The 27,021-nt window shown below is 32.3% G+C and overlaps 2 protein-coding genes and 1 long non-coding RNA gene across 3 annotated transcripts; 1 reads left to right on the top strand and 2 right to left on the bottom strand.

Moving 5' to 3' along the window:
- Positions 1-4,316: 4,316 nt before the first annotated feature.
- LOC135132972 (uncharacterized) lies at positions 4,317-6,449 on the bottom strand. The gene is made up of 4 exons (XR_010281124.1): positions 6,357-6,449; positions 6,148-6,303; positions 6,005-6,093; positions 4,317-5,549 (listed from the first exon to the last, which is right to left on the bottom strand). It is a non-coding gene; the product is annotated as an uncharacterized LOC135132972 (long non-coding RNA).
- A 6,790-nt stretch (positions 6,450-13,239) lies between these two features.
- LOC135133211 (odorant receptor 83a-like) lies at positions 13,240-15,299 on the top strand. The gene is made up of 8 exons (XM_064061518.1): positions 13,240-13,263; positions 13,792-13,858; positions 13,903-14,137; positions 14,190-14,407; positions 14,557-14,729; positions 14,784-14,882; positions 14,935-15,090; positions 15,258-15,299. The coding sequence occupies exons 1-8, from the start codon at positions 13,240-13,242 to the stop codon at positions 15,297-15,299; spliced, it is 1,014 nt and encodes a 337-aa protein (XP_063917588.1).
- Positions 15,300-16,822: 1,523 nt separating this feature from the next.
- Positions 16,823-20,549, bottom strand: LOC135132598 (uncharacterized). Its single transcript, XM_064060728.1, has 5 exons — positions 20,442-20,549; positions 20,175-20,385; positions 18,942-19,060; positions 17,136-17,396; positions 16,823-17,082 (listed from the first exon to the last, which is right to left on the bottom strand). Exons 1-5 carry the CDS (start codon positions 20,491-20,493, stop codon positions 16,898-16,900), a joined length of 828 nt encoding a protein of 275 aa, XP_063916798.1. The 5' UTR covers positions 20,494-20,549; the 3' UTR covers positions 16,823-16,897.
- Between the last annotated feature and the right edge of the window lie 6,472 nt (positions 20,550-27,021).

Genomic DNA, 27,021 nt, shown 5'->3' with positions numbered 1-27,021 from the left:
GATATCTTCCGTTAATGATGTTTCAGTTAAACCTACAATGTCATAGTTGCTTTGTGAGATATTATTATAGAAATTAATTACTTTAGTGCGTAGTCCTTTTACATTCTGATAATAGAATTCGATGCTAGTATTACTGTATTTGGGCAGGATTAGTTTAACCGTTGAATTTTAGGGACGCCATTGACATATCGCAGTTTAATATTGTTTTCACCTTTATCGATTCTCTCCAATAATTCTTGCCTAACTTGTTTATACTGTGCAAGCTGTCTGGGAGTTCGATCATAAGATACCGAAATATTTTGATATTGTTCAATGGATTTCAGCTTACCAGAATTTCGAATAATGTTAATAACGTCACGTTCTTTCTCCAGTACAACTTTAATAGGTATCGGGCGACTATTGGATGGATTATGACGTCCTAATCTGTGACAAGTAATTTGCATAGGATTTAAATCAGGTTGTAATGCGGTTAAAACGTCCACTAAAATCGAGCGATCAGCTTCCGCACGATCCGAAGAAGGAACTTCTGTATTCTGTTCTGATAAGCCAAAAATAATAATATTAGTTTTCCTTTTCAGACGTGTAGTTACCTCCTGAACAACATCCTCAAAGTCAATAGAAGGCTGAGCCTAAGTTTGCTGTAGTTGTTCAATGGAACCTTTCAAAGAATTAATTTGAGTATCTTCTTTAATATTATTCATATCGGTATTAAATTGCTTCTTCAATGAATCTATCAGTGTTTGAATATTTTTAAACTATGAAATACTGGCGTTCCATGTATTGCAAACCAATTTCAATAACTTTGATTTGGATCTAGTAAGTTTGAACTCATTTTCAGATAGTCCTGCATGAAAAATGTATAAGTCCCTGGCAACAGTAGCAATGAGAATAATTGTTCTTCGGCAGATTACTACAATTTAAACAGTTGTCACTCATGGTAAAAACAAATATGTAAATAAGTGTTATATAATAATAAGACGCCAACCAAAATGGGTGCGACAAAAATAATGAGGGGTGATACAGACAAGGACACTGTTTTCACACCCAGGGGCTTGTCAGGGTGACTAACTTGAAACACACAGGTAAGCCACACAAAAGAAACAAAGGAATCAAAGGTGACTACTCTTATCAGTATGATACAAGAAAAACACTCTAGATTTTTGATACCTAGTATGTTATTCGTGGTTTACTTGGTTATTCAATATATAAGCAAAGTTGCAACATTACCAAAACGCGGGGGCCTTTTAAAGCTCTCCGAAAGTATAAAATTCAACAATTACTTCGAAAAATAAACCACTATAATCTCACTTTTCTACAGAGCACTCAGTTTTATATTATTGTGTGTCGGATTAACACTATGTCTTCTTCAATAAAAATGCATGGCACGTAACTAGCCTTTTATTTTGGAGGGGCCCAGCCCGGGCACTAATTTTAAATAAGGGGACCTTTAAAAAAGTCTTCATTAGTATAAATCAACATTTTACTTGGATCACAGCCAGTATATAAATTGAATGGGGTCCAAATAGTTGAAATTGACTAACACCACGAGAATTCATTTAAAATCTGCGTGCTAATCAGCATAGTGTGTAAAAGGCTAATTGCTTAAAAAAGTTATCGACCAAACTGTTCACAGCAGTATCGCTTTACTCAGAGAGTTACATTACAAGATAAGAACATAAGGTTACTCATAGCTAAAATTTACTGTTGATCTGAAATTTCTAAATTGTTTTACCTTTAAAATATAATATTAATTTAAGGGGGCACCAGGGGTGGCACAGGGTTTTGCTGGGGTGGCCTGTGCCTCCCAGGCCCCCCTTGGGTACGTGCCTGGGTAGAAAAAAAAATAGTATAAATAACTCGTTCATAAGGCCATTGTGGCACTCATTTTTTATATAACTCGCGGCTTCGCCGCTCGTTTTATAATCTTGGATTAGTGCCTCAATATTTGCCTTATAAAACTCGTTCTTTAATATACCATTAAAGGATCTGGGTCAGAGAATTCTCGACCGCTGCGTATGACAAAACCTAGTGTTTTGTAGGCCGAATCTACTATCTGATTTACGTGGTAATTGAAAGAAAGTTTTGAATCAAAGAAAACCCCCAGATCGCAAATAACATCAGGTTTAACAAGAACGATGCCGCGTATGTGGTAGTCACAGGATATAGGTAGTTTTACTTTTGCGGGTGAATGACATCACTTTACATTTTTCAGAATTGAAATAAAAGTTGTTTTTAGAGCACCAGTTATCCACAGCATCTAAGTTTCTTTGTAATTTCAACGAATCAGCATTCGAATGAATTATACTATAGATCTTAAGATCATCTGCAAACAGGAGATAAGAAACGTCCAGAACATCTGAGACATCATCAATAAAGATGTTAAAGAGCAGAGACCCAATATGGATCCCTGAGGGACTACGGTCTCCTTTTTGAAACTTTTGGATTTGAAACCCCTGACATAGACAAATGAGTATCTATCATGTAAACATGACCTAAGTAACTTGCTTATACTGTTTGAAAAACCGAAATGTTCCAGTTTGCTCAACAAGAGGCTATGATCGATACGGTCAAACGGTTTTGAAAAGTCGGTATAGATAACGTCCACCTGCCGACAGTTTATTGCCTCGCAGAGGGTCTGAGTTATTGAAACTAAATTAGTTTCAGTCGATCGTCCTTTCATGAACCCATGCTGATATTGACTCAATGCTTGCATTGTATGGCGGTAAAGAGGAACGTGTAGAAGAATTTCAAAGATCTTAGCAAAGTTGGAAATATGAGCAATGGGACGATAATTTTTCAAATCCGTTTTATTACCTTTTTTATACTCGTATACAAGACAGATCTGAGAATTTTTCCATTGACTGGGAAATACATTAGTTTTTAGGATTAAATTATATATAATGCATAAAGGCTGGCAAAAGATATGTCATAGTCGGTTTTAACTCTTTAATAGCGATTAAAACTTCCGATTCTGACGCAGACTTGATGTAAAGGGTATTCCTGATCAGATCTGGGGTGGAATAGATTCGCTGCCCATTGTTGGGAGTGAAGGATTTTGAAAAGTAGTCAGCGAAACCGTTAACCATAGCCTGTGGTTTATTAAGTTCACAGCCATCGTAAATCATGCCAGAAGGAATCGTACCCGAGTCAGTTTTTGATTTTATTAAAGACCAAAATTTCTTAGGGCCTGATTTTAGATTACTATTGGTGATATTTACCTAGGATTTATAAGCATGATATATTTCTGATTTAGTATGGGCCCGTAAAGATTTAAATAATTCATAATCATCTCTCGATCCAGTCTTAATATAACATTTCCAAGTATTATGTTTCTGCTTTAAATTCTTGATTATACTTCCATTGAACCACGGAGGGTATTGATATTTGGCAGCTTTCTTCTTAGGCACGTACATTTCAAAGGCACGATTCAAGGTTTTATACATAATGGAGACAGCATCATTTATGTCAGAACATTGCGAAAGATAAGCCCAATTAATTTCAGACAGAGCGACATATAAAAGGTGGAAATTACATTTGCGAAAGCTGTATTCTGTATCAATGGCACTTCTAAGAATAAAGAACTCTATGTCGAGGGCAGGATGATAATCATCTTCTGCAACAAGCGGAACTGCAGATCTACTAGTGGAACAATTAAGATTTCTGTTGGTGAAGACAAAATCCAAGAGTCCATTTTTGGAGTTCAATATTTTATTACATTGCTGAAGATTAAACAAGTTCATAAATTGTTTTATTAAAACGCATCGGGAGGAAGATATACTGTTGAAGGAAGAAAGAGCAAATTCTGGGACATTGAAGTCACCCATTACGAGAATATTGGAGTTATATAAAATATCTAATGACAGTAGCCAGTCAAAAAATATGTTAACAGTGTTTAAGTCACAAGATGGTGGTATGTAGTTAATAACAACTATATACGTGGTTCTCAGATTATTGGTAGATATTTTAACAAGCACAACATGGATAAAAGCTTTCCTTATCGCAGTAGTGTCTACAAGTGTCGCATCGACGTTGCTATCAATTGGTAATAAAACTCCACCATCCCTTTTACGTCCAGTAGCCAAATAGTTCCTATTTTTACGGGAAACATTAAACAAAGCTAAATTAAACAATTCGGCGTCATAAATTCCTTTATGTAACATGTAACCATGTTTCAGACAGAGCAATAGAGTAGATATAATTAGAGTCTAAAGCGCATGCCAAGTGAAAATCTTTTAGTTTAATACACAAACCTCGATACCTCGAACATTCTGATAATAGCATAACACTGAAGAATAATTATCTGAAACAGGGCTAGGATCGATAGGCAAAAAATTTGACTGCTATATGGAGATACCAAAAACATCCTGTTTGAGTTGATTGATTATCTGTTGATGAGCTTGACACTTTAGAAAACCCCAAGCAGCATGTTTAACAGCTATAATTGGGTATTTGAATAATGTCTGTACTCCCACAATACCAATAACTTTTTAACAGCTATGTTTTCAAAGTTCTCCTTTGATTTTAAATTCGAACTATTAATACAACAAAGATTTACAGCTTTGCATTCTTTTATAACATGCCTTTCAGCACATCGACGGCACACTAACTCACTCTTACAGGTAGAGGCTGAATGATTAAATCCATTACATTTGAAACATCGTATAATGTCTATGCCGCAATAAATTGAACAAGCATCCAAGCCGACCAAGCAATGCCCAACGTTTACAGCCTTTTTGTATGTCTCTTTAATGTCAACCTCAAGTAACGCAAAGAATAGTTCATCATCTTTCTTCTTTTTCAGGGGAGCAAGTTTTATAAGCTTATACTCGTCCACAGCATTTAAGATATACTCACTGACTAAATAGGTAATAACTAATAACACCGAATAGAACACGTACCGAACTGAAAGTTCAAACAGTTACAAGCCCTCAATGCCAACAAAAATCTTACCAACCCTTCCTGGGGTTAATATTAGGTGACTGGCCAAAATTCAAATATTTTATTTTTTATATGTTTTTATACTAGGAGTACCTATACAGCACAGCACCAGCACCAGATTCCAAATACCGATATATTAGGTCATTATAGTTTTATTTTCATGTATTCAATCAATAAGTGCACTGTTCAGCCGGTTGGTATTAATATTATACTTTCCGAAAGATGCTCTCTGATATTGCCAAGTTGTAGAAACTGCCAAATTCGAAACAATTTACCGGACATTGTTTTAGAACATCATCCGCATCATTATTAGCTGATTCAGGGGCCAATATGACAACCATTAAACGCTACGGCGCGGCGGTTGGAAGTCATCTGCCGTGGCAGAAGACTAGCTCGAAGATTCCGTGGACGGTTAGAATAGAATTGCCTTTCAGATTTTACCATCAAAACTTCGTTAAAATATCTAACAATCGTCTCGGAAATTTCGTTGAGGAAAAGGAAAGGATTATGTCTAAAATTTCGCCTTCATCTTCCGAAGGTTCACTCTTGCCCAATGTGTTAAGCAGTGTCGACTCCGCTGGTTCATCTTTCTTAAATATTTCATGTAATGCCTGGAATAAAGTTTCTGATAACAAGATGTTACGTACACGTTCCCACAACTTTAGTATTAATAACTGCTCAAACTTTATTGTACATGTAAATGCTGGAAAAATATAATTAAGTTATGTTGTATTTTGATAAAAAATAAATATAGTTACAATTGTTGCTGGCCTGTCATTTTTAACACTAGTGTGTAGATTAAATACACTGACCGGCAGAAATAATTAAATAAGAGTTACTATTAGATTTTAACATAAAAGCAAAATATGAAAATGAGGCTGTTTTATTAAATAAAAGCAATTAATCAGTGTTATATTACAGTTCTTCAGTGCACTTTCAAATAGATATGATTTCGAAAACTTGAATATGAAAAGACTATAAAGAAAATAAAAACTACAAATATAACCATTACTAAATTATATCGTTCTAATTAAACGAAAAACAGACACATTATAATGCAACTCACATTTTAAATACAATGTTGGGATTCCTTTATTTTCCTCTAAAAGTTAATTCTTTCAAGAGGGCAATATACGAAAATGCTGTCTTCATGAACTAAAAACGTACATTTTTGTTAACGCGTTAATTCTATCAAAAGTAAAAGAATACCGTTATATAAGTTGGAGCTGAAAGTGAAAAATAAGAACCAGCTTTAGTGCAGATTTCTTGACTAGTTTTCATTTGTACTGTAAGAAAGGTTTTTTTAAATTCCCCATCAGCCAGATACCAAGGGCTTTCATATAAATTCCATAAAATGTCGGTTTTCTATAAAAGCAAACAGAAACAATATTTTACTTTATAAATGTGCCTCGGGAAACCTGTGTCAAAATTTGGCCGCTGTAATTATAAAGTAGCAGCATGTTGCACGCAGCAAAAATGTAAGCACATAAACCCAGAAACATTGCGGGATTTCCAGACTGCAATAAATAAAATTTTACAAATAATTTAAGGTTATTTACTTACAGTTATTAAACTGAATGCGATAAATACAACATTAAACATTTGACCTCCGCACTTTATCAGTAAAAATTTGCTTAATATTTCGTTTACTCTTTCACAGAACTGCAGCAAAATTAGATGATGTTTTACGTTTTTGTGTAGATAAGTGGTATTATTTTCTTGAAATTCTCTTTTACTAATTATCATAAAAATGTCACTAAAGTTTTCACGTAGTGACCAAAAACTGAAAAAAGAACACATTTTAAAGGTTATTATATAGAATATAAGTACAGATTCTTCTCGTACTCTGTGTTTTTCAAGGCTAAGCTGAACTTTATTATTTCCTGCTTAGAAACACCGAGAGACAGAAGGGTATAATAAAAACCATTTTTAAAATTATTTGCTAAAATCTGAAACTGTTCTCCCATTAGAATTACTATACAAGGATAAATTGCATCTGTTGCTCCATAAAAAATTCCTAAACATATTTCACAATAAAACTGCCAGCAAAAAGTAATTTCAAAAACAGGCGACTTTTGGTAATCATATGGAAACCAAGCTAGCAGTGGCAATTTTCTAAAAAAATCTTTGAGTTACTATTTTTGTAAAAAGGGGTTAAATGCCCAACATTTCGCCTGAAAGTAGGGATGTTAATGTAGGTGCTAAGGATGCAAAAATCAGACTAGCTGTCCAAGTAGGTGCCAGTTTATCCGTCATATTTATAGACTGTTCCATTGTAAGTTGCTCAATTCGATTATCAGTTTCAAAAGCAAAATTGTTGTTTATATCTGTCACTAAATTTACGAAATTGGTAGAATTATAGAAAAAGAGGCCAAAATTTATAAATAATGACGCGTGAAATACTGAAAAATGTAACGTCACATTTTACACACACGAGTAAAGTTTTGTGTACATACCAATATTCATGATGATTATAGCTTCTTCAATCAAGTTAAATGGTGTTACATATACGTAAGCAACACACTGAATCATAACCGTAATAAATGACGAGAGATAAAGAAATGCCCAAACAGAGTATAAACATTTTTTTGTGTTTGAATTCTGTGTATCTATTGGATATAAAATGGACATTTTTAACAAAAATATTGCGCTATGAAGATACTTTAGCCTTGTCATTGTACAAGTACACGATAATTAGTTCCAATAACACTAAACGGACCCTTAAATAAGCTCGGTGCCAAAGTTTAAAACGTTATAAAGTAGGTCAGCTATAAGACGTGTAATTAATAACGTTTTAACTTTACAGAAAGTGATTGTATAATTATCTCAAAAATTAATAGGTGGTGTAAAGGATTTTTCAACCAACTTCGAAATTACCGACTCGGTGTAGATTAATAACTAATATCAGGAACTAGCAACTTTAAGTAGCATGTGATAGACACCGTATTTTTAATTGTGAAAGTGAGGAATCCATTAAGAGGTTATCTGTGTAATATTTAGCTCGAACAGTGTAATAACTGTATTTCATGAACTATAGTTCGTTAGTAGTGGAAACATCGTTTTTATTTTTTTCTAGTTGTATTCATGGTATAGCGATTACGATATTTTTTTTATTATTATTTAATTTTAAACAATTGCCGTATGGACCATGGAGGTGACTTGACAAATATCAAGCACATATAGGTACGCATAAAATTAAAACTATAATATAAAATGTGCACATGTGCAATAGTTAAAATATCCATAGTTTATCTATTAAGTTAGGTAATTACCAGTCACATTTGCTTATTATGTAGTAAATTGTTCTGCGATTACATAACCTATGTTACAGCCTTTTGTTGCGATGCAGTTTCTTTTCCATGGAACGACTGTTACCGGTTTTTAGTTTAATTTGGCTAGTAATAATATCGATGATTTAAATCTTTGTTTTAAAACGCAGAATGTTTAACGAATAATAACTTCAGGTAGAATAGGGTTTTTGTTAGATTGGATCCCTGCCTATAGTCTAGGAAATATTTGCATTTCTATTTAGTATGCATAAATAGGTAAAAGTATAGAATCGGTTAAATATATTAACAACTGTTATAGTTTTTTGATACTTTGTTTACTCTTGGCGAATAGTTCTACTCTACCTAGTTTAATATTTCTACCTACATATCTATCATTATTAATAGTTGAATATTATTGTAGCGATAAATCCTAATAAAGTTCAGTTGGCGGGAAGAATATTTATTTTGTTATTACTACTAGTTTTTAAGATACAAAGTTAACTTGACCATTTTCAAAAAACAAAACATAGTTTATATGTCGACAATGCAAGTCGTCATTTTTTTTAAATATTTTATGGTACAATGGTACAATGGTTTGTTGTACATTTGGCAGAAAATCAAATTATATTGATTGATTAGTACAAAACGTTACCCAAATTAAAATATAGTGCATACATATTTTTATTATTCCTTAATTTTTATTTCCCGAACTATGTATTCAGGGGAAGTTTTGTTTGTAACGTGGATAATTCGGATGTTCTGAGTTCATTTGTTCTTGAGTTTTCACACGGTGTGATATATTAACACTTTTTATTGCGTGTGCCGCAATTATTATTTTTTTATTATGAGTACATTTTTTTAAAGTGAGTTCACCGATTTTTTGTATATACCTGGTGTCCCACGTAACACTTTCGGACGCAATTACTCAAGTAAAGATTAGGCTGATAACAAAAATAACTGTTTTATCGTACAAAAAACGAATTTTAACACAGCTTCCTGTTGTTAAAAATTATGCAAAATTACGCTATAACTTTAAGCAACTACAATAACGCCAAAAATTAATTAAATCAGTGTTTTTGTTTAAAAGAATTACGTTAATAAAAACGCAAAAATTAATTAATTTTTTTAAATTGAATAGTGCAAAACAATTGCCTGCGTCGCCGAGTTCAATTTTGTACACCCCTGACATTTTTTTCAAAAACGGACAAGTTATTGAAAATGGTTCGCTTTTCTTTAATTATTAAAACAGAAATCATTTTAGCCTACGGAGAATGCCGTACAGACCTAGATGAAACAATCAGGACTCTTATCGAACGGTATCCCGACGACGAATTTACCAAATTCAAAGTACAGAGAATAATAAACTAATAAACTTATTTGTAGATACGGGAAGTGTACAAGACCTAAAACTAGTGAAAAAAACATGGTGGTAAATACACCTAGCAAAATTATTTCCATTCAAGTTACAATTAATTTTTGAACGTAAACCAATTTTGCACCTTCGAAAAGGTTGTAGTGGAGTAACTGAAAATTAGTATTTTTTTAAAATTAATAAAATAATGCTTGGCAAACAGGTATCACATTCCTGCAGGGCTGTCCAAAATGCGAGGATAGCAGTTTTTTGTTTCATAACTACCGATCCTTTAATACTTTTTGGAATTATTTGCGCAACAATTTATCGTTTTTTGTCTAACCAGACGTATTTTGGAGATGAATTTTTGCATACAGTATATATTTTTCATGTTTAATCAAGTGATGCAAAACATAATTAATTCAAAATTAAATTAAGGCATGGAAAATTTACTTTTTCAAGATAATGATTATTCTCACCAGTTCATATTACCCCTCACCTATCAAAATACCTACATTTCAAATTTCATAACAATTTGTTCAAAAATGCCTGAGTTATTGCGCCCGAAAGTGTTACGTGGGACACCCTATATTTTATCGGTAATGTAATTTTATTATTTATAGGAGTATTATTTTTTCTTTCAATGGAATTCCAACAATTAAAAATTAAGTACGTATTTGATTTATAGATAGCCAATTAATATGGTCACAAAATTCGAAAGCTCTGAGTTGGTTTTTAATAAAAGCATTGCTGAATATCATTAAATTTAATATGAGAAGCAAAATTATTTAGGTCCAATTCATTATGCTTTAACAATAAGTGTTTGATTTGCTTGGTGGTTGGTTTTTAGGTTTTTACAGAAAATCAAAATATGCTAGAGAAATTAGGGCACTTCTAGCAAATTAAAGTTTAGATATACGAGGTGGTTTATTGTGGCAGATTTTAAAGGGTGCAGTATGCTTTTTTTTATTCTAAAAGCTTAATAACATTTTAGTTTAAAACGTATGGTTAAGTCAGAACTTTATGTGCCTCCACCTATGCAATAATAAATTTTACCAAAAAGAGAAAATTAAATACTAGTGTTAGCAATTTTGCCCCATTAATTCTAGCATAAGCATTAATGGCACGACGGATTCATTGCCCCTGCACTCGTTGGAGCATTTCTGGGTCTCCACGAATGATATTAGTGCCTTCATGGATTCCTTATCTAAGGTGATTTTCTATCCTGATCTCTTCTGCACAAATCAACGATTTCATATGGCCTCAAAAGAAAAAATCTAGTGGATTCAAATTTGAGAATCGGGCAGGCAAATGCTGAGCTACACCTCGCCCGAGCCATTTTTCAGGGAATTGAACATTTAAAAATTGCCGTACCATACGGCTAAAATAAGGTGGCGCCCCCCCATGTAGAAACCAAATACTTTCCCGGATATCTAGCGGCAATTCTTCCAACAATTTCTGCAAATTTCTTTTTAAAAGTCATCAATAAACGGCACCCGTTAACCCCGGGGGTAGTTCAAAAGGTCCTATAAGATAATTGTTTACAATACCGGCCCACAGATTAATGAAAACCTCGGCTGAAAACGGGCTTGTCTTATGGCATTTTCATGTGCCCAAACGTGAACGAGTAAATCCTGCCTCGTCTGATGCCAAAATAACACGAGGAAAGTCGGGATTTTGTTTTAGCTGTCGTAGAAACCAACTACAAATGCAAAACGGGGTTGATAATCAGCGGGAGATAAATCTTGTACATGCTGAACGTGGTATGGATGTAATAAGAATAACTGTTCTCGCAATGTTCTCCAAATGGTCCACCGAGACACAATTAAGTCGCTGGGCAAGGCATATCGTATTATTCCAGGAGCATCATGTACAGCATCTACCACTTCTTCTTCAATGTTGACAATTAGTTGAGGACGTTGTAGACCTTGTTCAACTCTTCTAGGTAAGAAGGGACCCGTCTCTTGGAGTCGCTGGTGCAGATCTTGGAACATTCTTCTTGAGGGTAACAGTCTGTGAGGGAAACGTACTGTCACACGGGCTACTCCGCGCGTGTCTCTCTATAAACTAAAATGAATGCTCACTAATTCTCTAATTGAATACCCATTGACATCCATGTTAAATTTCTTGAAACTTGTTGACAGATACTTTGACAAATTGTCAAACAGGAGTATTATTTTTTATTCTTGAATTTATTGTCATGGTTTTTAATATATAATAGTATATTAAGTATTAAGAACGGTAAGGGGTGTTTACTGGTCGAAGACAAAAGTTTGGAGACGGACCGAAGCGACGTCTCCAATTTGTCTGAGACCAGTAAACCCCCTTAACGTTCGTGATGCTTATACTATTTTTTGTACGACCATCAAAAGATTTGCGTCTTTTTATCAAATTCATAAATTGAAAGAATTTATATCAAACATCAACGAGGTCTTTTTTTTTTATTTAAAATTTGTTACTATGGTTTCTTTTAATATAAACAACAATTTTAAAAATCAGTTTCCATTTTGACCGCTGTCGATTTAGATTTGATCTGGCTTGATTTCGAGTTAATTTTCTTTCCGCGACTATTAATGAGTGATTTATTTGCTTAAAATATCAATCATGAGTGATTCTGAAAGTGAAAATATCGAAGTCGAACAAGCATGGAATTTAAAATAAAAAAAATCTTGAATGCCTGATTACTTACCGTTCAGCTGAACAGTAAGTAATTTGCTTACCGTTCTCCTCTTGGTTGTTAGTCGTAGCAACCCGTAAACTGAACTTACTGCTATGGAAACCTGTACGGTAAATGATCGAAAAAGCAATGGTCGTACAAAAAGTTAGTTTATTAGTAGAGCTTTTATAATTACGGCCACCATTGTCAGTTGTCTGGTGAAAATTCAAAAATTTTGTGGTTCTTCTAAATTAACCTTGCATTTTGAAGTAAAAATACACCAGTAAGTTTACAACCATATGCTGTCTGACAAATCGAATAAAATTATACAGTTAAAACAATGCTTACCTAACAAAGATTTATTATTTATTTATGTTAATCTGTAATCGCTTTTCGCCGTACTAAGGGTGGAAATTCTGAAGATGTTTTTCGGAAAATTGCTTCCCAAAAAGTGAATTGCCAGAGTTTTCAAATGGAGCACATTTTAAAATTTAATAAAACAATTCTTTTGCCAAATTTATAAGAAAAAGTAAAATAAAATATTTACTACTTGTACTTATTTTAGCTTAATTTGATGTTTCTACAACAATTTTCTTGAGTCCCATCACTAAGTATACTTGATCTCACTCAGAGGCAGAATGATGATTAGTATCCACTCCTTACACATTGAGCATGTCTGGTTATAAACCTTAAATAATTCTCTAAAATAAATAATAAAAATCGTCGTTTGTTAGAAGGTTTGAGTGTTTTCTCTTTCTTCCGTAACTGTTTTTATATAGTTCTCATATTTTTATTTTTTCTTTTCCAAAACTCTCTAAATATCTCTACACGATGTTGTCTTGTTTAAAATTCCGTTATCCGTTCAACACTTATGCATCATCACATTAAAATTTTTTCTTTGTAAATTGTGTATTTTAAAATTCATGGTGCCCACGATAAACTTACTTCTGATCATATTAAGAAAATATTTATTTACACAACAATATTTTAGTTTTTGTATTTTAATATTTTTACTGACCCATAATATGGTCTATAAGGTTGATACGGATGTACTTATCTTCCTTAAAAAATATATTTCTCTTATTATGTGAAACGTCATTTCAGCTCCCACAGTTTTTAATTATGAATTGTGTCTTGGAAATAATTAACAATAAGCTTTTCAGTTACATTACATGTTTTCTTTGTCAGTAGTTCTTTGTCCTTAAATGAATTATTAATAACACTAAGTTCGTCACTTCAAAGTTAAAAAAAAGAAATAATTTTCATCGTCTATCAATTTTTGGGATAATTATATAATCACTTATTCGAAACATAATAATTACAGGTTGTAGCTGACCTATATAAGAACATTTTAAACTTTGGCAGCGTATCTATTTAAGAGACAGCTTAACATAATTTGAGTTAATTGTCGTTCCATTTTCATAATGGCAAAGCTAAAATTTCTTAATACAGCAGTATTTATGATCAAGTTGTCTATTTTATATCCGATAGATAAAAAAAACTCTTTGTTAAAAAAAGTTTCGTATTATTTCTGGAAACTTATTTACTTTTTAGCTTTTGTCACACCAACGATTCAGTGTGTCGTGTACGTGTACATAACGCCCTTTAATTTAATTGATGAAGCTATGATCATCATGAATATTGGTATGTTGTTATAACGTAAAATAACTATACACATGTTTTTTTAGCCTTTTATTGGTCATTATTTATACACTTCTTTCTTTTCTCGTATAATTCTAACAAATTAGTAAGTTTAGTTGAAGATATTAACAGCAAGTTTGTCTTTAAATCCGACAATAAAACGGAGTTACTAACAATGGAAGATCCTGTGAAATTCACCGATAGAATGGCATTTATTTGGACTATAAATATCATAATTGCAGTACTAACTCCTATACTTAGCACATTGGCCTCAGGACATATGTTCGTACATTTTTATCAAATATATACTATTGTCTGTATACGTTGTTTTCAGACAAATGCCCCTTCCGGCTTGGTTTCCATACGATTATCAAAAATCGCCTATGTTTGAAATTAGTTACATTTGGCAGTTCTATTGTGCAGTATGTTTAGGAATTTGTTATGGAGTGACTGACATGATTTATCCTTGTATTGTGATACTGGTGGGACAACAGTTTCAGATTGTAGGGAGCAACTTGAAAAACGGTTTTTATTATGCGCTCTTAACATGGGGTATTTCCGAAAAAAGAGTAACTCAGTTTCGCCTGACCATGGAGAATGCAGAGTACAATTTCTTTTAAACTGTTCGTATTATTTTTAAAATATGCTTTTAAGTTATTGGTTCCTTCACGAAAGGTTTCATGATATTTTTGTTGCTATAGAAACAGAAGAATTTAGCAGAATCAACACACTGTATTTATCTAAGAATGTTAAGCATCATTTAGATTTACTACAAATTTGCGAAAAGGTGGATGACATATTAAGTGTATTTTTAATGGTGAAATGTGCTGGCCAAATGTTTAACGTGGTATTTATAGCTTTTAGCTTGATAACAGTAAGTTTTTCTTTGAAACTGCAAACATAATGTATATAATTTTACATATTTTAGTCGGGAAATTCATCAGCATTTTTTGGCTTAGGTACTTATATTATTACGGCTAGTATAATGTTGTTACTTTACAATTATAGTGGTGAAATTTTAACCCAGGTTGTTGACGGTATATTTGTCGTTTACTATGAAATTCTTCATTGTGTTACAGAAAGCAGATATTTTGTGGGATTTATATGAAACCCCATGGTACTTGGCAGATATAAAGTTTCAAAAATCTTTCCTTTTGCTTCAGATGAAATTAACCCAAGGTGTCTACACCAAAGCCGGACATTATTTTACTCTCTCTGCTCAAACTTTTATTTCGGTAACTATAATTAATTTATTACAGTTTATAGGTAACAAAAAATGTAATCATTTTTAGTTTATGAGAGCAGCGTTTTCATATATTGCGGTGCTAAAGGAGTTAACATAGTTTCAATGTGCAACGTCTATATTTTGTTACAACTAATCATTAAGTAACTTATGTTTTAGAATTACAGATTGATAGCGTTATGTTTGTTACCGGACACTTAAAATTTATTAATTTCCAAGGAACTTATATGATATGTTTTTATCTGCGCAAGATATACCGATAAAAGTAACAGTGTTGTGGAAAAAAAGTCTAGTATTGGAAGTTTTAGATTCCTGTATTCTTTGCTATGGTAATGAAATGATGATAGAAAACATTACGATGCGGGATTTATAACTATACCAAAACGTTTTTGGCAACATGTTCATGATATGTATATATGTATAAGCTGTCTTCTTTCAACATTTTAAATGTACAGGGTTAGTTTAAAGTCCCGGAACGGTTAAATAACTTTGTTATTTGAAAAGTTTTTTTTTTTTAAATTTACTGTGGAATGTGGATATATTTAATTAAACATGACGACTTGATTAGAATATTTTTCCTTTTTTTATCGCTTTCGGTTTGGCAGATAAGGCCACCTACTTTTTTTTCTAATGGAACACCCAGATTTTTTGACATTTTCTGATGCAGAATAAAAAATGAAGTACTTTAAAAAAATGTTAATATTTTATTTCTATTGATGCAAAAAATACAAAAAATTCACAAAAAAATACCTAATAATGTAAAATCACGAATCATGTATATGTTGTGGAATACGGTTTATTTCTTCAGTTATATTTTCTTTCCGGAGAAGGTTCAGTGTGACCATATTCGCTGTTTCCACTATATCTGGCGGCATAGATGACCAATCTTCTTCGTTAGATTACCCATTCCCAATTACTATTCTATAATGTCACTTGAAAGCCGTTTTTGCAGAATGGCTGCCACTGTTTACATCGTTGCTATCGCAAATTGTTTTATTGATATTACGATTCGTCATAAATAAACTCCAAAACGATTTTTAATTTTTACAATTTTACTGTTCCGTTGGAAAAAGATTTGTATACAGTCTCTGGCGTAAACGGACTTTTCCAGCCCTAGATGATTTGCAGTACGAGCGAATGCGAGAAATTTTATCTGCGGGCTGAAAAATTCTCTTTTGCGCCATTGATATATAAATAGCTTTTTACGGCTTCTTACAGTCGATGTCCAGAAAGAAAAAATGTATGAACCGATTTAAATAAGTCTTCATTTTTTCCAGAAAGTCTATATAAGTATTGCTTCTATTATTGCAAAAATAACCCAGTTAATTTCCTCAAAAATTCGTAGGACAAAGTAAAATCGTAATAAAGTTTGCACGAGTATATAAAGTTATGCTTAATGTACGTACTGAATCTTCGTACAAATACTCTTTAACATTAATGCAGAAAGAATTATGTTTCAGTGACGACGGATGTTCTATCTAAATGATTTTAAACTAATTATGTATTACTTCTGATTTAAACTTGTAATTTTCTATAATTTTTACCGTAAATATTCAGTTTGTGCGAGTACTTAAGTATTTCTTTCTCCTGAACGACGACGTTTACTTAACAAGGGATTTTAGAACAAACATTACCTTCTCACCGAAATTAAATTTCACACAGAACTTCCTTCAGTTTGCTCTTGCTCTAATCCAAAGTTTAAATTGTGCATTTATTAAAGCAACTTAGAGGAATGTAAGTTTATTTTACCACATTAATTCAACTGTCTATAAAACGTGATTCACAATAACAGGGAAAATTCAAGCTTCTAGACACATAACTAAGGGCGGTATTTTACACTCACATTTAACTTTTGTTTTAGTAACTAATGTAACTTTAACTTCTTTTTCAAAACGGTCACCGATTTGTAGAATTTTGTCTCCATATTTACATGTGGCAGAATTAGATTTGTTTCCATCGCTCTTTATAATTTCAGTACCATCATCTGAAGGTATATTTCGTTTTTTTTTTGTTTTTAATTTTTATCATGATACTTACGACAAGTCCACTGTGAAGGACAACATCTTGCTTCTCCTTCGTTGTGTGTCTTAAGGTATACCCCAGCACAAGATTTTTGTATTTGCTCTTGGTGTTTAACTTGCGCATCACAACCACGTCTCTTGCAAAACGGTGCCTCAAATTTACCATTAAATCCTTTTTGACACAAGCATGCGTAGCAGCTGTCTTTGGGGAAGAATTTTTGACCAGCTTTGTATTCAGTTCCATCGATGACACATGTGGTGGTATCGTTGAATGGTGCTGGAAAATGTAAAAATAAATAAAAATACAGGATTTACATTTTATATTTATATATTGCTTGTCAATTTACCGATCTAAAGTACTCTGTGCAATAAATTAATACAAGATAAGCTCAGCAAATAGGTCAAAAAAGACGACATATTTCGGGATATTTAAAAGATATGGGGTGAAAAGAACGATGATAGATTTGGAGACAGATAAATGTTATAAATACTTTGAATATACATTTCAAAATTAATTTTTGAATTTTTATATATTATATAAATATAATATGTATATAACTTTTTGTGAAGCGGAGATGCGTTTTTGCAAAGTTCTATTTTAATTTGCTTTTTTCATTAATAATTTTTCAGAATAATGAGGTTGTTAGTGAAATAAGGAAATAAGTGTTTATAGTTTAGTTTCCCTCTTTTAAAAAATGTGTAAACTGCGGCTTTCATTAACAAAAACTAACAATAACTTTATGACTCTGAGGTTTGACATTGTGTGCGACTTTTGAACATGAGTTTTTCGTGTTCGATTGTCACTGTTAAAACAAAACATCATATAACTCAGAAGTTATTAGCTAAAAAAAGAAGATTATCTCTAGAATGTAGCTCGTACAAAAGCGATCTGTTCGATAAATCGTTTCGTTTTTATTTAAGAATTGATTAAAACCATATTTGTATTATTTTAAAATTTGTGGCTAAAACTTAGGTACATATACAAATAATTTAAAAGTGGTCACTCACATGAAAAGTTCCATATAATTCTTTTTTGGTTAGGTTTAGCGGAACAACTGGTTTGTAAATTCGGTTTTTAAAAACAGACTTAAATGTTAACTGGTGGTAGTTATATTTGTTAAAATTTAGTTACAGTTTACACAGAAGTATGCGTATCTCCTAAATGATTCATTTGTAGATCTGTAGTTTAAAAAAGAAGCCGTGCAGAGAAAAGTGTGTTAAGCAAATTAAGATTTTTTTTTCATGCTATTGTTTACATTTGACAGGACATCTGTACGTATGGATTTCAAAGCTCGTATTTCAAAATAGTATATTATTAGCCAAGGTTGCAGAGCCAAGCATTCTAGACCGAGCGCAAATTAGAACCCGAGACGCGCAGCGTCGAGGGCTCTGAAGCGCGAGGTCTAGAAGTGGCTTTGCAACCGTGGTTAATATACTATTTTTTTCACTAGTAGAAACCATAAGACAATAAACTGAAAAAATAAACGTTAAATTTTTTGACGCAACATGATTTTGTTTTGATTTCTAATCAAACTTAATCTAAATCTTCAACCCAAAGAAAGCCGTTTATACTTGTCGCTGAGTTAATCATTTTATCTTTTACCGTCTACCAACTACCATGCGTATACTCAAGTAATGTTTGTAGCACACATTTGTTCATTTTTTAAGAAATAATCACATCAAACATTGCGTACATAACCTCATTTTTTCTTTTTGAACCGGTGGTCGCAAAAGTTGAATTTCCTACCTCTAAATGAGTCGACATTTGCTTGCGTCATGGCTGCTAGTGAAAAAAGTATTTTTATAATTCAAAATTACTTACGACAACGTATTCCAGTCGAACAGCATTCGTCAAGTTCATATTCTCTATAACAATCTGTAGGTACAGGAGGCACATCTGCCCAGTCCCCACAACCCCATTGTGGACAACCTATTTCTGGGCTAAAAATACATATTTTAATAGTGTAGTTTGATTAGTAAATGTTGTTGAAAATTATGCTAATTACAAATTTATTTTCACAGTTTGTAAGTTAAATTAATTTTTATCTTGTTTAGGATACCGGACCTAAGGAATGTCTAAAAATAATGATGAAACTCACATTGGTTTAAACTAGAACGAAATCAGTGGGTGATATCTATGGCCATGATAGGTCACACAAAACTAAAAAGGAAAAAAAGGACTTGTCTGGATGTGTGTAGTTAAAACTGTTATGCGTACTTATGAATATTTTTATTATTATTTTTAGACCCATCACTGACCTTGAAATGAGCGCCATTCAGGCAAGATTATCATTACGAGTTTTAGGACCAATATGATATTTTTATTGATTAGATTAATAAAGTAACTTTCGAGATCCTAGAATTACAGTATACAAATTCGTCTACTATTATTTTTTAGTCTCATCCTAATCCCAAGAGCCTAGTATAACTACCGATCATTTATCGCGTCACATTTGAAAAGTGACCTACTCTGGCCTACTGGTGCTAATCTATTCTGAGTGACATGATCAGATTGTTTGATAAATTTACGAAGAATATGTAGTCCGAACAAAACGCTTTATATTTTGGCATTTATTGAATCATTTAAGTGTAAAGATTTTAAAACTACTGTCCGATTTCTATTTTTCTTCGAAACGTCTGTCATTTATTCTATTGTTTGTTATTCATATATTTTACGCCCGGTACCTTAAACTTTTGTAGCTTTTCCTTATTCCCAAGTCAGTAAAAGCAAAATGGTGACTTCCATCGGAGGCAAAAAAGGTTTTATGCCTTATTATCTTTCCCAGCGTATAAAAAATACAAACACAAATTATGCTTTTGTCCTTTTTCTTTGGTTTTTGTAGTTCAGCAAATTGTGCACACCACACGTAATTTTAACTGAATTTTTGAATCACTCAACTCGTAAAGATCCCGTAAAATGAGTTTAGTTATCAAGTGATTAAACATACTTACTATACTTGTTAGTGAACCGAACACGACCCGCATTAATCCAGAAAATCAGATTATAGTATGTATACAAAAAATACAGGTACAACTTTGTTTATTTGTTACCTACCGGTTGCAGGAACATCCAAATTCACAAGTATGTCCAGATTTATCTTTTGGGATTGCTTCTCCTGAATTGTAGACTTTTCCGCGGACCATACACTCGTTAGCTGCTGAGGTCAGTTTGCAATTGAAACTAGTAGGGCATGGACCCCCATTATTTTCAGGTGTGCAGGCCATATCCTCATATAATCTGATTCCATATTTGTCGCAGTTTTCGCCTAGAATTAATTATTTGGAAGAACATAATGTGTAAGAAATTAATTATGTAACTCACTGAACGCGAACATAAAACACAGGTGTAGTAAGAAGAAAATGAACTGTTTCATTTTGTCTGCTGAACTGGAAAATGAAGAACCATTGTCCTGCTTATATACGATTTTGTTATTATAATGTAGTTTATCTGTTCAAGGCCAACTGATGAAGTTTACGGTTCTTCTAAAGATACGCTGGGAAAAATTATGTAGGTTTTGCACACATAGCGAGTGCTCGGGTATTTACTTGATAAGTAGGGGCATGGGGATTTACTTGCATTTTATTCTTAATTTATGCGTTTACCAATGAACTGTCTGTATGCAAAACTTTACTGACCCAGGCCAATGCACTCATTAGCATAAGAATGTTAATATGTCAGGTAAAGCTTGAAATGCATTTAGACAGTCCTAATTTTTGTCGCTTTTGCTTTAAAAGGATATTAAAAATATGTGATTCTACAGACTGTGCCTTGAATTTCTTCCGATTTTTCGCTCTTGTCTTTTATTGCTTTAAATTACGTACCTATATACTTACTTATTATTTTAAAATTATTTCACTGACTGCATTTAAAAGCAACAAAACATTTATTTTAAATCGTTATAATTAAAACTAGATTTTAATTGTGCCTTACTGAACTAAGAACGATAAACTTAACCAAAATTTTTAAAAAATTAAATTTCTTTTAATACTTGTAACAAATTTATACATAGTGAAGTTTTTGTTGTGGTGTAGTAAACAGCAACTTTTGTAAACATAATAAATATTTTAAGAACACAAGTAGCCTCGAATATATTATTTAAGTATCAGTGATAATTATTTGTAATCAATTTCTAGCTACTTAATTATAACAAGTGCCAAAAATAGGATATTAACCCCCCCCCCCCCCCAAATTGATAATGTCACCTCAAATTATTGCCTAATAAAAAATCGTACCTAAAATGTGCAAAATATGACGAGTTTTTATTACTTGTTACATTGCATTCACAGTTGTTAGATTTGCTTATACCAGTGGCTCCAAAAATTAATGTGTCAACTTATTTTATTGATTAAATTAGGAACACCTCACTCCATTTTCCCGAAACTTTGCGAATTTTTAGTTATTATTAGTATTACACTACACCAATCTAAGTTGATATACATGCTTTTGCAAAAATGTTGATGAAATCATCACAAAATTTTGTAAAGACAATCCAACTCGAAAATTCTTAACCAATACAATTGCAGAATTGTTTGAAATTTGTCCAATGGCATTCACCGAAAAATTTTTTCAGTGAAAAAACATTTTTCTGTCAGGCAACAACACTGTTTTTCAGCGAAATAAATTATGTCAAATTAATTTGTCAAACTTGTCAAATGAACTTTAATAAAAAAATGATAATACAAATTACTTTTCTGTTGGCGTTAAAGGCATAATCTTCCAAAATACTGGCCACCTCGTTCATTTCGACTGCTTTATTTAGAGAAAACTTGCGTATTTCATAAAATTCTGTACACTGCTTCCAAATTGAATCTTGCGTTCTTGCAGTGTTTCGGTACTGACTTTCTTTCACTGCATTTCGAATTTCAAACAGTCTTGTTACCAAATCTTGCTCCCATAATTAAGAAAATCAACCAGCAGCACACACAAAATTTGATGTTTAGAAATTTATTTACGTTTTGCCTTGTTGTTTTGTTACTATTTAGACTAGGTAGGTATGGTTACTCAACTACTACGCTAACTATAAAATATGTGAATTATTGTCCGTAAAAAAATAAATAAAAATTTTCTCTTTGGATTGTCAAGCCGAATATAACTCGTGATCTGATTTTTTCTTCAAAATTTGTGTGAAAATTAACTCGTATCTGTTGCTTTTGGAAAATCACACTCGTCTCCTTCGTCGACTCGTGTGATTTTCGTTGCAACAGCTACTCGGTAATTTGTGTCACAAATTTTGTCGGAAAAAATCAGACCACTTGTTATATTATATTTGAAAAAACTCAATTCAGGCACACGCGTAGCACGCATCTTTACATTTACTTTAACATTACATACATATCTTTATTTCAACTTAAAAGGGTTCTCTTAAAGAGATAAAATTCGCAAAATCAAGTTTTATAATTTCCAGAAAATACTGAGTATGTTTCATAATACGTCAGGGGCGAGGCAAGTTCTGTCGAAACGACCTTCGACAAATTTTTTTCGGGTAATTTAGAAAATATCGTTGGCTTAATGCAAATTTGTTTCATATAACATTTTTATGGAGATTAAGATCTTTATGCTAGCGAGTTACAATGAAATCATTCCCTTTTTGCTTTTAATACATAAAACTATTTTTTTGATAATATTTAAATGATAGTATTTTTTAGATTGTTCCATATGCAGCATTTATATCATTTTTACTTCCCGAGCGTAAGCAAAGGAAGTATTGTAATCCAGTCCGTCGGCCGACTCTCTACTTTTACGTTTTCTCGATCTTTCATGACCCCTAGAAGACGAAGAAATAGGTCTCCCATTTCCGTCTGTCTGTCCGTCTGTCCGTCTGTCCGTCCGTCTGTCCGTCTGTCCGTCCGTCTGTCCATCTGTCCGTCTGTCCGTCTGTCCGTCTGTTGTCCCGGATTTTTATTAGACAGATAATCTCCGAAAGTACTCGACCGATTGTTGTGAAATTTTGTACTTATATTAAGAATATCATGTAGATGGTAAAACGCTAACCAAAATTTGTCGAATCATCCCCACCACTAAAGCGATGACGTCACTTCAAAATTGTACATAGTAAATGGGTTTTCAATTGTATAAAATAACATAGTCCTACACATGTAGTTTACAACTCTGAATCGACTTTTCACCCGAAACGTCCAGATTTTTGGAAAAAAAATCAAAATTATAAAACAACATTTTGAAATTTAATTTTTAATCTGCTAACCAGAATGCTTTGAAATGTTGCAGATGTTTTAAGGCTATAAAGAGCATCATAAATCTTTAGTCAAAAAATATTTGCTTATCCCCTCCAAAAACTTGATGACGTCAGCTCAAAAGTTTGTGGAATAAATCATATCTAAAATGTACAAAATATGATGAGTCTGTACTTGTGATCTATCACTCCATTCATATTTTTTGGATTTGCATATACAGGGTGACTCAAAAAAATTAATGAATGCGTAAATATATTTTATTGATTTAATCAGGAACTACAAAACCGAATGCTCTGAAATCTTGCAGATGTTTTAAGGTCATAAAGAGCATAATAAATGTTTAGTCAAAATATATTTGCTTATCCCCTCCAAAAACTTGATGACGTCAGCTCGAAAGTTTGCCGAATAAATCATATCTAAAATGTACAAAATATGATGAGCCTGTACTTGTCATTTATCACTCCATTCATATTTTTTGGATTTGCATATACAGAGTGACTCAAAAAAAAAAAATGAATGCGCAAATATATTTTATTGATTTAATCAGGAATTACAAAACGGAATGCTCTGACATCTTGCAGATGTTTTAAGGTTATAAAGAGCATAATAAATGTTTAGTCAAAATATATTTGCTTATCCCCTCCAAAAACTTGACGTCAGCTCGAAAATTTGCCGAATAAATCATATCTAAAATGCACAAAATATGATCAGTCTGTACTTGTGATCTATAACTCCATTCATATTTTTTGGATTTGCATATACAGGGTGATTCAAGAAAATAAATGAAAGCGTAAATTTATTTTACTGATTTACTCAGGAACTACAAAACCGAATGCTTCGAAATCTTGAAGATATTTTAAAATTATCATAAGCATGGTAAATGTTTGATCAAAATGTATTTGGTCGTCCCCCCTAAAAAATTTATGACGTCACCCCAAAATTTTGCTGAAAAAATGCCATCTTCAATGTGTAAAGTATGATGAGTCCATACTTGTGATTTATCACTGCATTAAAATTTTTAATATTTGCTTATACAGGGTGTATGAAAAAAATTAATGACGGAGTGAATTGATTTTGCAAAACTGAATACTTAGAAATCTTGACGTTTTGAAGTTATTGTAAGCGTGGTAACTGTTTAATCAAAATGTATCTCTTTATCAACCCCAAAAAAAATTCATTACGTCTTCTCACAATTTTGCTGAATAAAGTATATGATCTGACTATACTTTTAAAATTTTTAATATTTGCTTATACAGGGTGTCTGAAAAAAATTAATGACGGAGTGAATTGATTTTGCAAAACTGAATACTTAGAAATCTTGACGTTTTGAAGTTATTGTAAGCATGGTAACTGTTTAATCAAAATGTATCTCTTCATCAACCCCAAAAAAAATGCATTACGTCTTCTCAGAATTTTGCTGAATAAAGTATATGATCTGACTATACTTGTAAAATTTTTGATATTTGCTTATACAGGGTGTCTGAAAAAAATTAATGACGGAGTGAATTGATTTTGCAAAACTGAATACTTAGAAATCTTGACGTTTTGAAGTTATTGTAAGCATGGTAACTGTTTAATCAAAATGTATCTCTTTATCAACCCCAAAAAAAATTCATTACGTCTTCTCACAATTTTACTGAATAAAGTATATGACCTGACTACACTTGTAACTAATCATTGCATTGAAATTTTTTAACTTGCTTATACAGGGTGACTCAAAAAAAGAAATGAATCAGTCACTTTATTTTAGTGAATAAATCAAGAATTGCTAAACTGAATATTTTGAAATCTTGCAGATGGTTAAAATTGATTGTGAGCATGGTAAATTGTTAATGAAAATATATCTGTTTATTCCCCCGAAAAAATTCATGACGTCATCTACAATTTTTGCCAAAAAAGTTTAACTCAAAATGTGCAAAATATGATGAGTTTTAACATAAGCAACTGTGGCCTGTGGTTTAGTGGAGGTGGAGTGTGCAGTGCAATTAGAAGTTCCGGTAACAGATCCCGGCACTTCCAACTTTTTTCGCCCATCAAATCAAGAACAGCACTTCCGATTTTCGCAACAATAATGTTATAATATTTATTTATTTGTTATTGTGTGTTCGTGAATAAGCACCATAAATAGCAAATGTTGAAATTTTTTTTTGTGATCGGAAGAATATCTCTTAATCATTTCATATATTGTCAATACATGATTAACTTCGACTGTTAATGTTTATACATCGAGAGAAGCAGAGAAAAAGTACATATGCATTTGCTTCAGTTACGCCACTGACCGTGTCATTTCTTTATCGCACGTTGAGACATAGTTTATATAAACAAACTCCCAGCCATAGCAAAAAGCGGAAGTTGGTAACGACGAGGGGCGCGGGGGGAATCACTTGTTTAGGTGGCGAGACGAAACAGTTGCGATTGCGAAATGCGAAGCCAATTCGAAAAAAACTGTTGAAGAGTGAGTGTCATTGAGGATATATATCTCCAAATTTTAAAAATTGGACCAAGTTACAATAATTGTTGCCAGGTAAGTGCAGATATTTTGGATTTGCATATACGGGGTGATTCAAGAAAATAAATGAAAGCGTAAATTTATTTTACTGATTTACTCAGGAACTACAAAATCGAATGCTTCGAAATCTTGAAGATATTTTAAAATTATCATAAGCATGGTAAATTTTTGATCAAAACGTATTTGGTCGTCCCCCCTAAAAAATTTATGACGTCACCACAAAATTTTGCTGAATAAATCCTATCTAAAATGTACAAAATATGATGAGTCTGTACTTGTGATTTATCATTCCATTCATATTTTTGGATTTGCATATGCAGGGTGACTCAAAAAAATTAATGAAGGCGTGAATTTATTTTATCGATTTAATCAGGAATTACAAAACCGAATACTTTGAAATCTTGGGAATATTCTAAAGTTATTATAAGCATGGTAAACTTTTGTTCAAAATGTATTTGTTCATCCCTCCTAAAAAAATTGATGACGTCACCCTTAAATTTTGCTGAATAAATCCTATCTAAAATGCAAAAAATATGATGAGTTTGTACTTGTGATTTATCATTCCATTCATATTTTTTAGATTTTCTTAAGAGGTGGTTCAAAAAAATTAATGAAGTCAATTTATTTTATTGATTAACTTAAAGGCAACACTTATTATTAGTATTACACCCCAACCAACCCAATTTGGTAGACAAAAAATTTGTTAAAGGAAAAACTCGGTTGAAACATAAGGGTAGCATGCTTATTTACATCGACTTTAACATTACAGACCTGCATTTGTTTTATGCGTTCACTTGGTTCCGCGAATGTGAAATAGACATGTTTATAATCAACCAATTGTGAATTTCACCGTCAAGAATTAAAATAAAACCCAATGTTTTATATAATAAGCGGAAGTCGAAGCAATAAAACCGATGGTCGTTTTGTTTACAGTTTCTCTGTTTGACTCTCAAGTATGCTGTTACGCCTGTCATCTTAAATTAAGAATGTTTATACATACACGATTTTCAGCTGCCTGGGATACGTATACGTGAGTAAATTGTTTCGTTATTTTATTGATTATTACAAATCAATATTCAAAACGACCCAATTCATTTTCCTGAAAATTTGAGAATATAATAATTTTATTCTTAGTATTCCACTACATCTATCCCAAACTGATATACGTGTCGTTGCAAAAATGTTGATGACGTCATCGCAA

Source organism: Zophobas morio, unplaced genomic scaffold (genome assembly GCF_036711695.1).
Source record: "Zophobas morio isolate AGI-343-1 ecotype UQ-CSIRO unplaced genomic scaffold, CSIRO_AGI_Zmor_V1 ptg000021l, whole genome shotgun sequence".
NCBI classification, from domain to species: domain Eukaryota; kingdom Metazoa; phylum Arthropoda; class Insecta; order Coleoptera; family Tenebrionidae; genus Zophobas; species Zophobas morio.
This window is presented reverse-complemented; position numbering and strand designations above follow the sequence as displayed.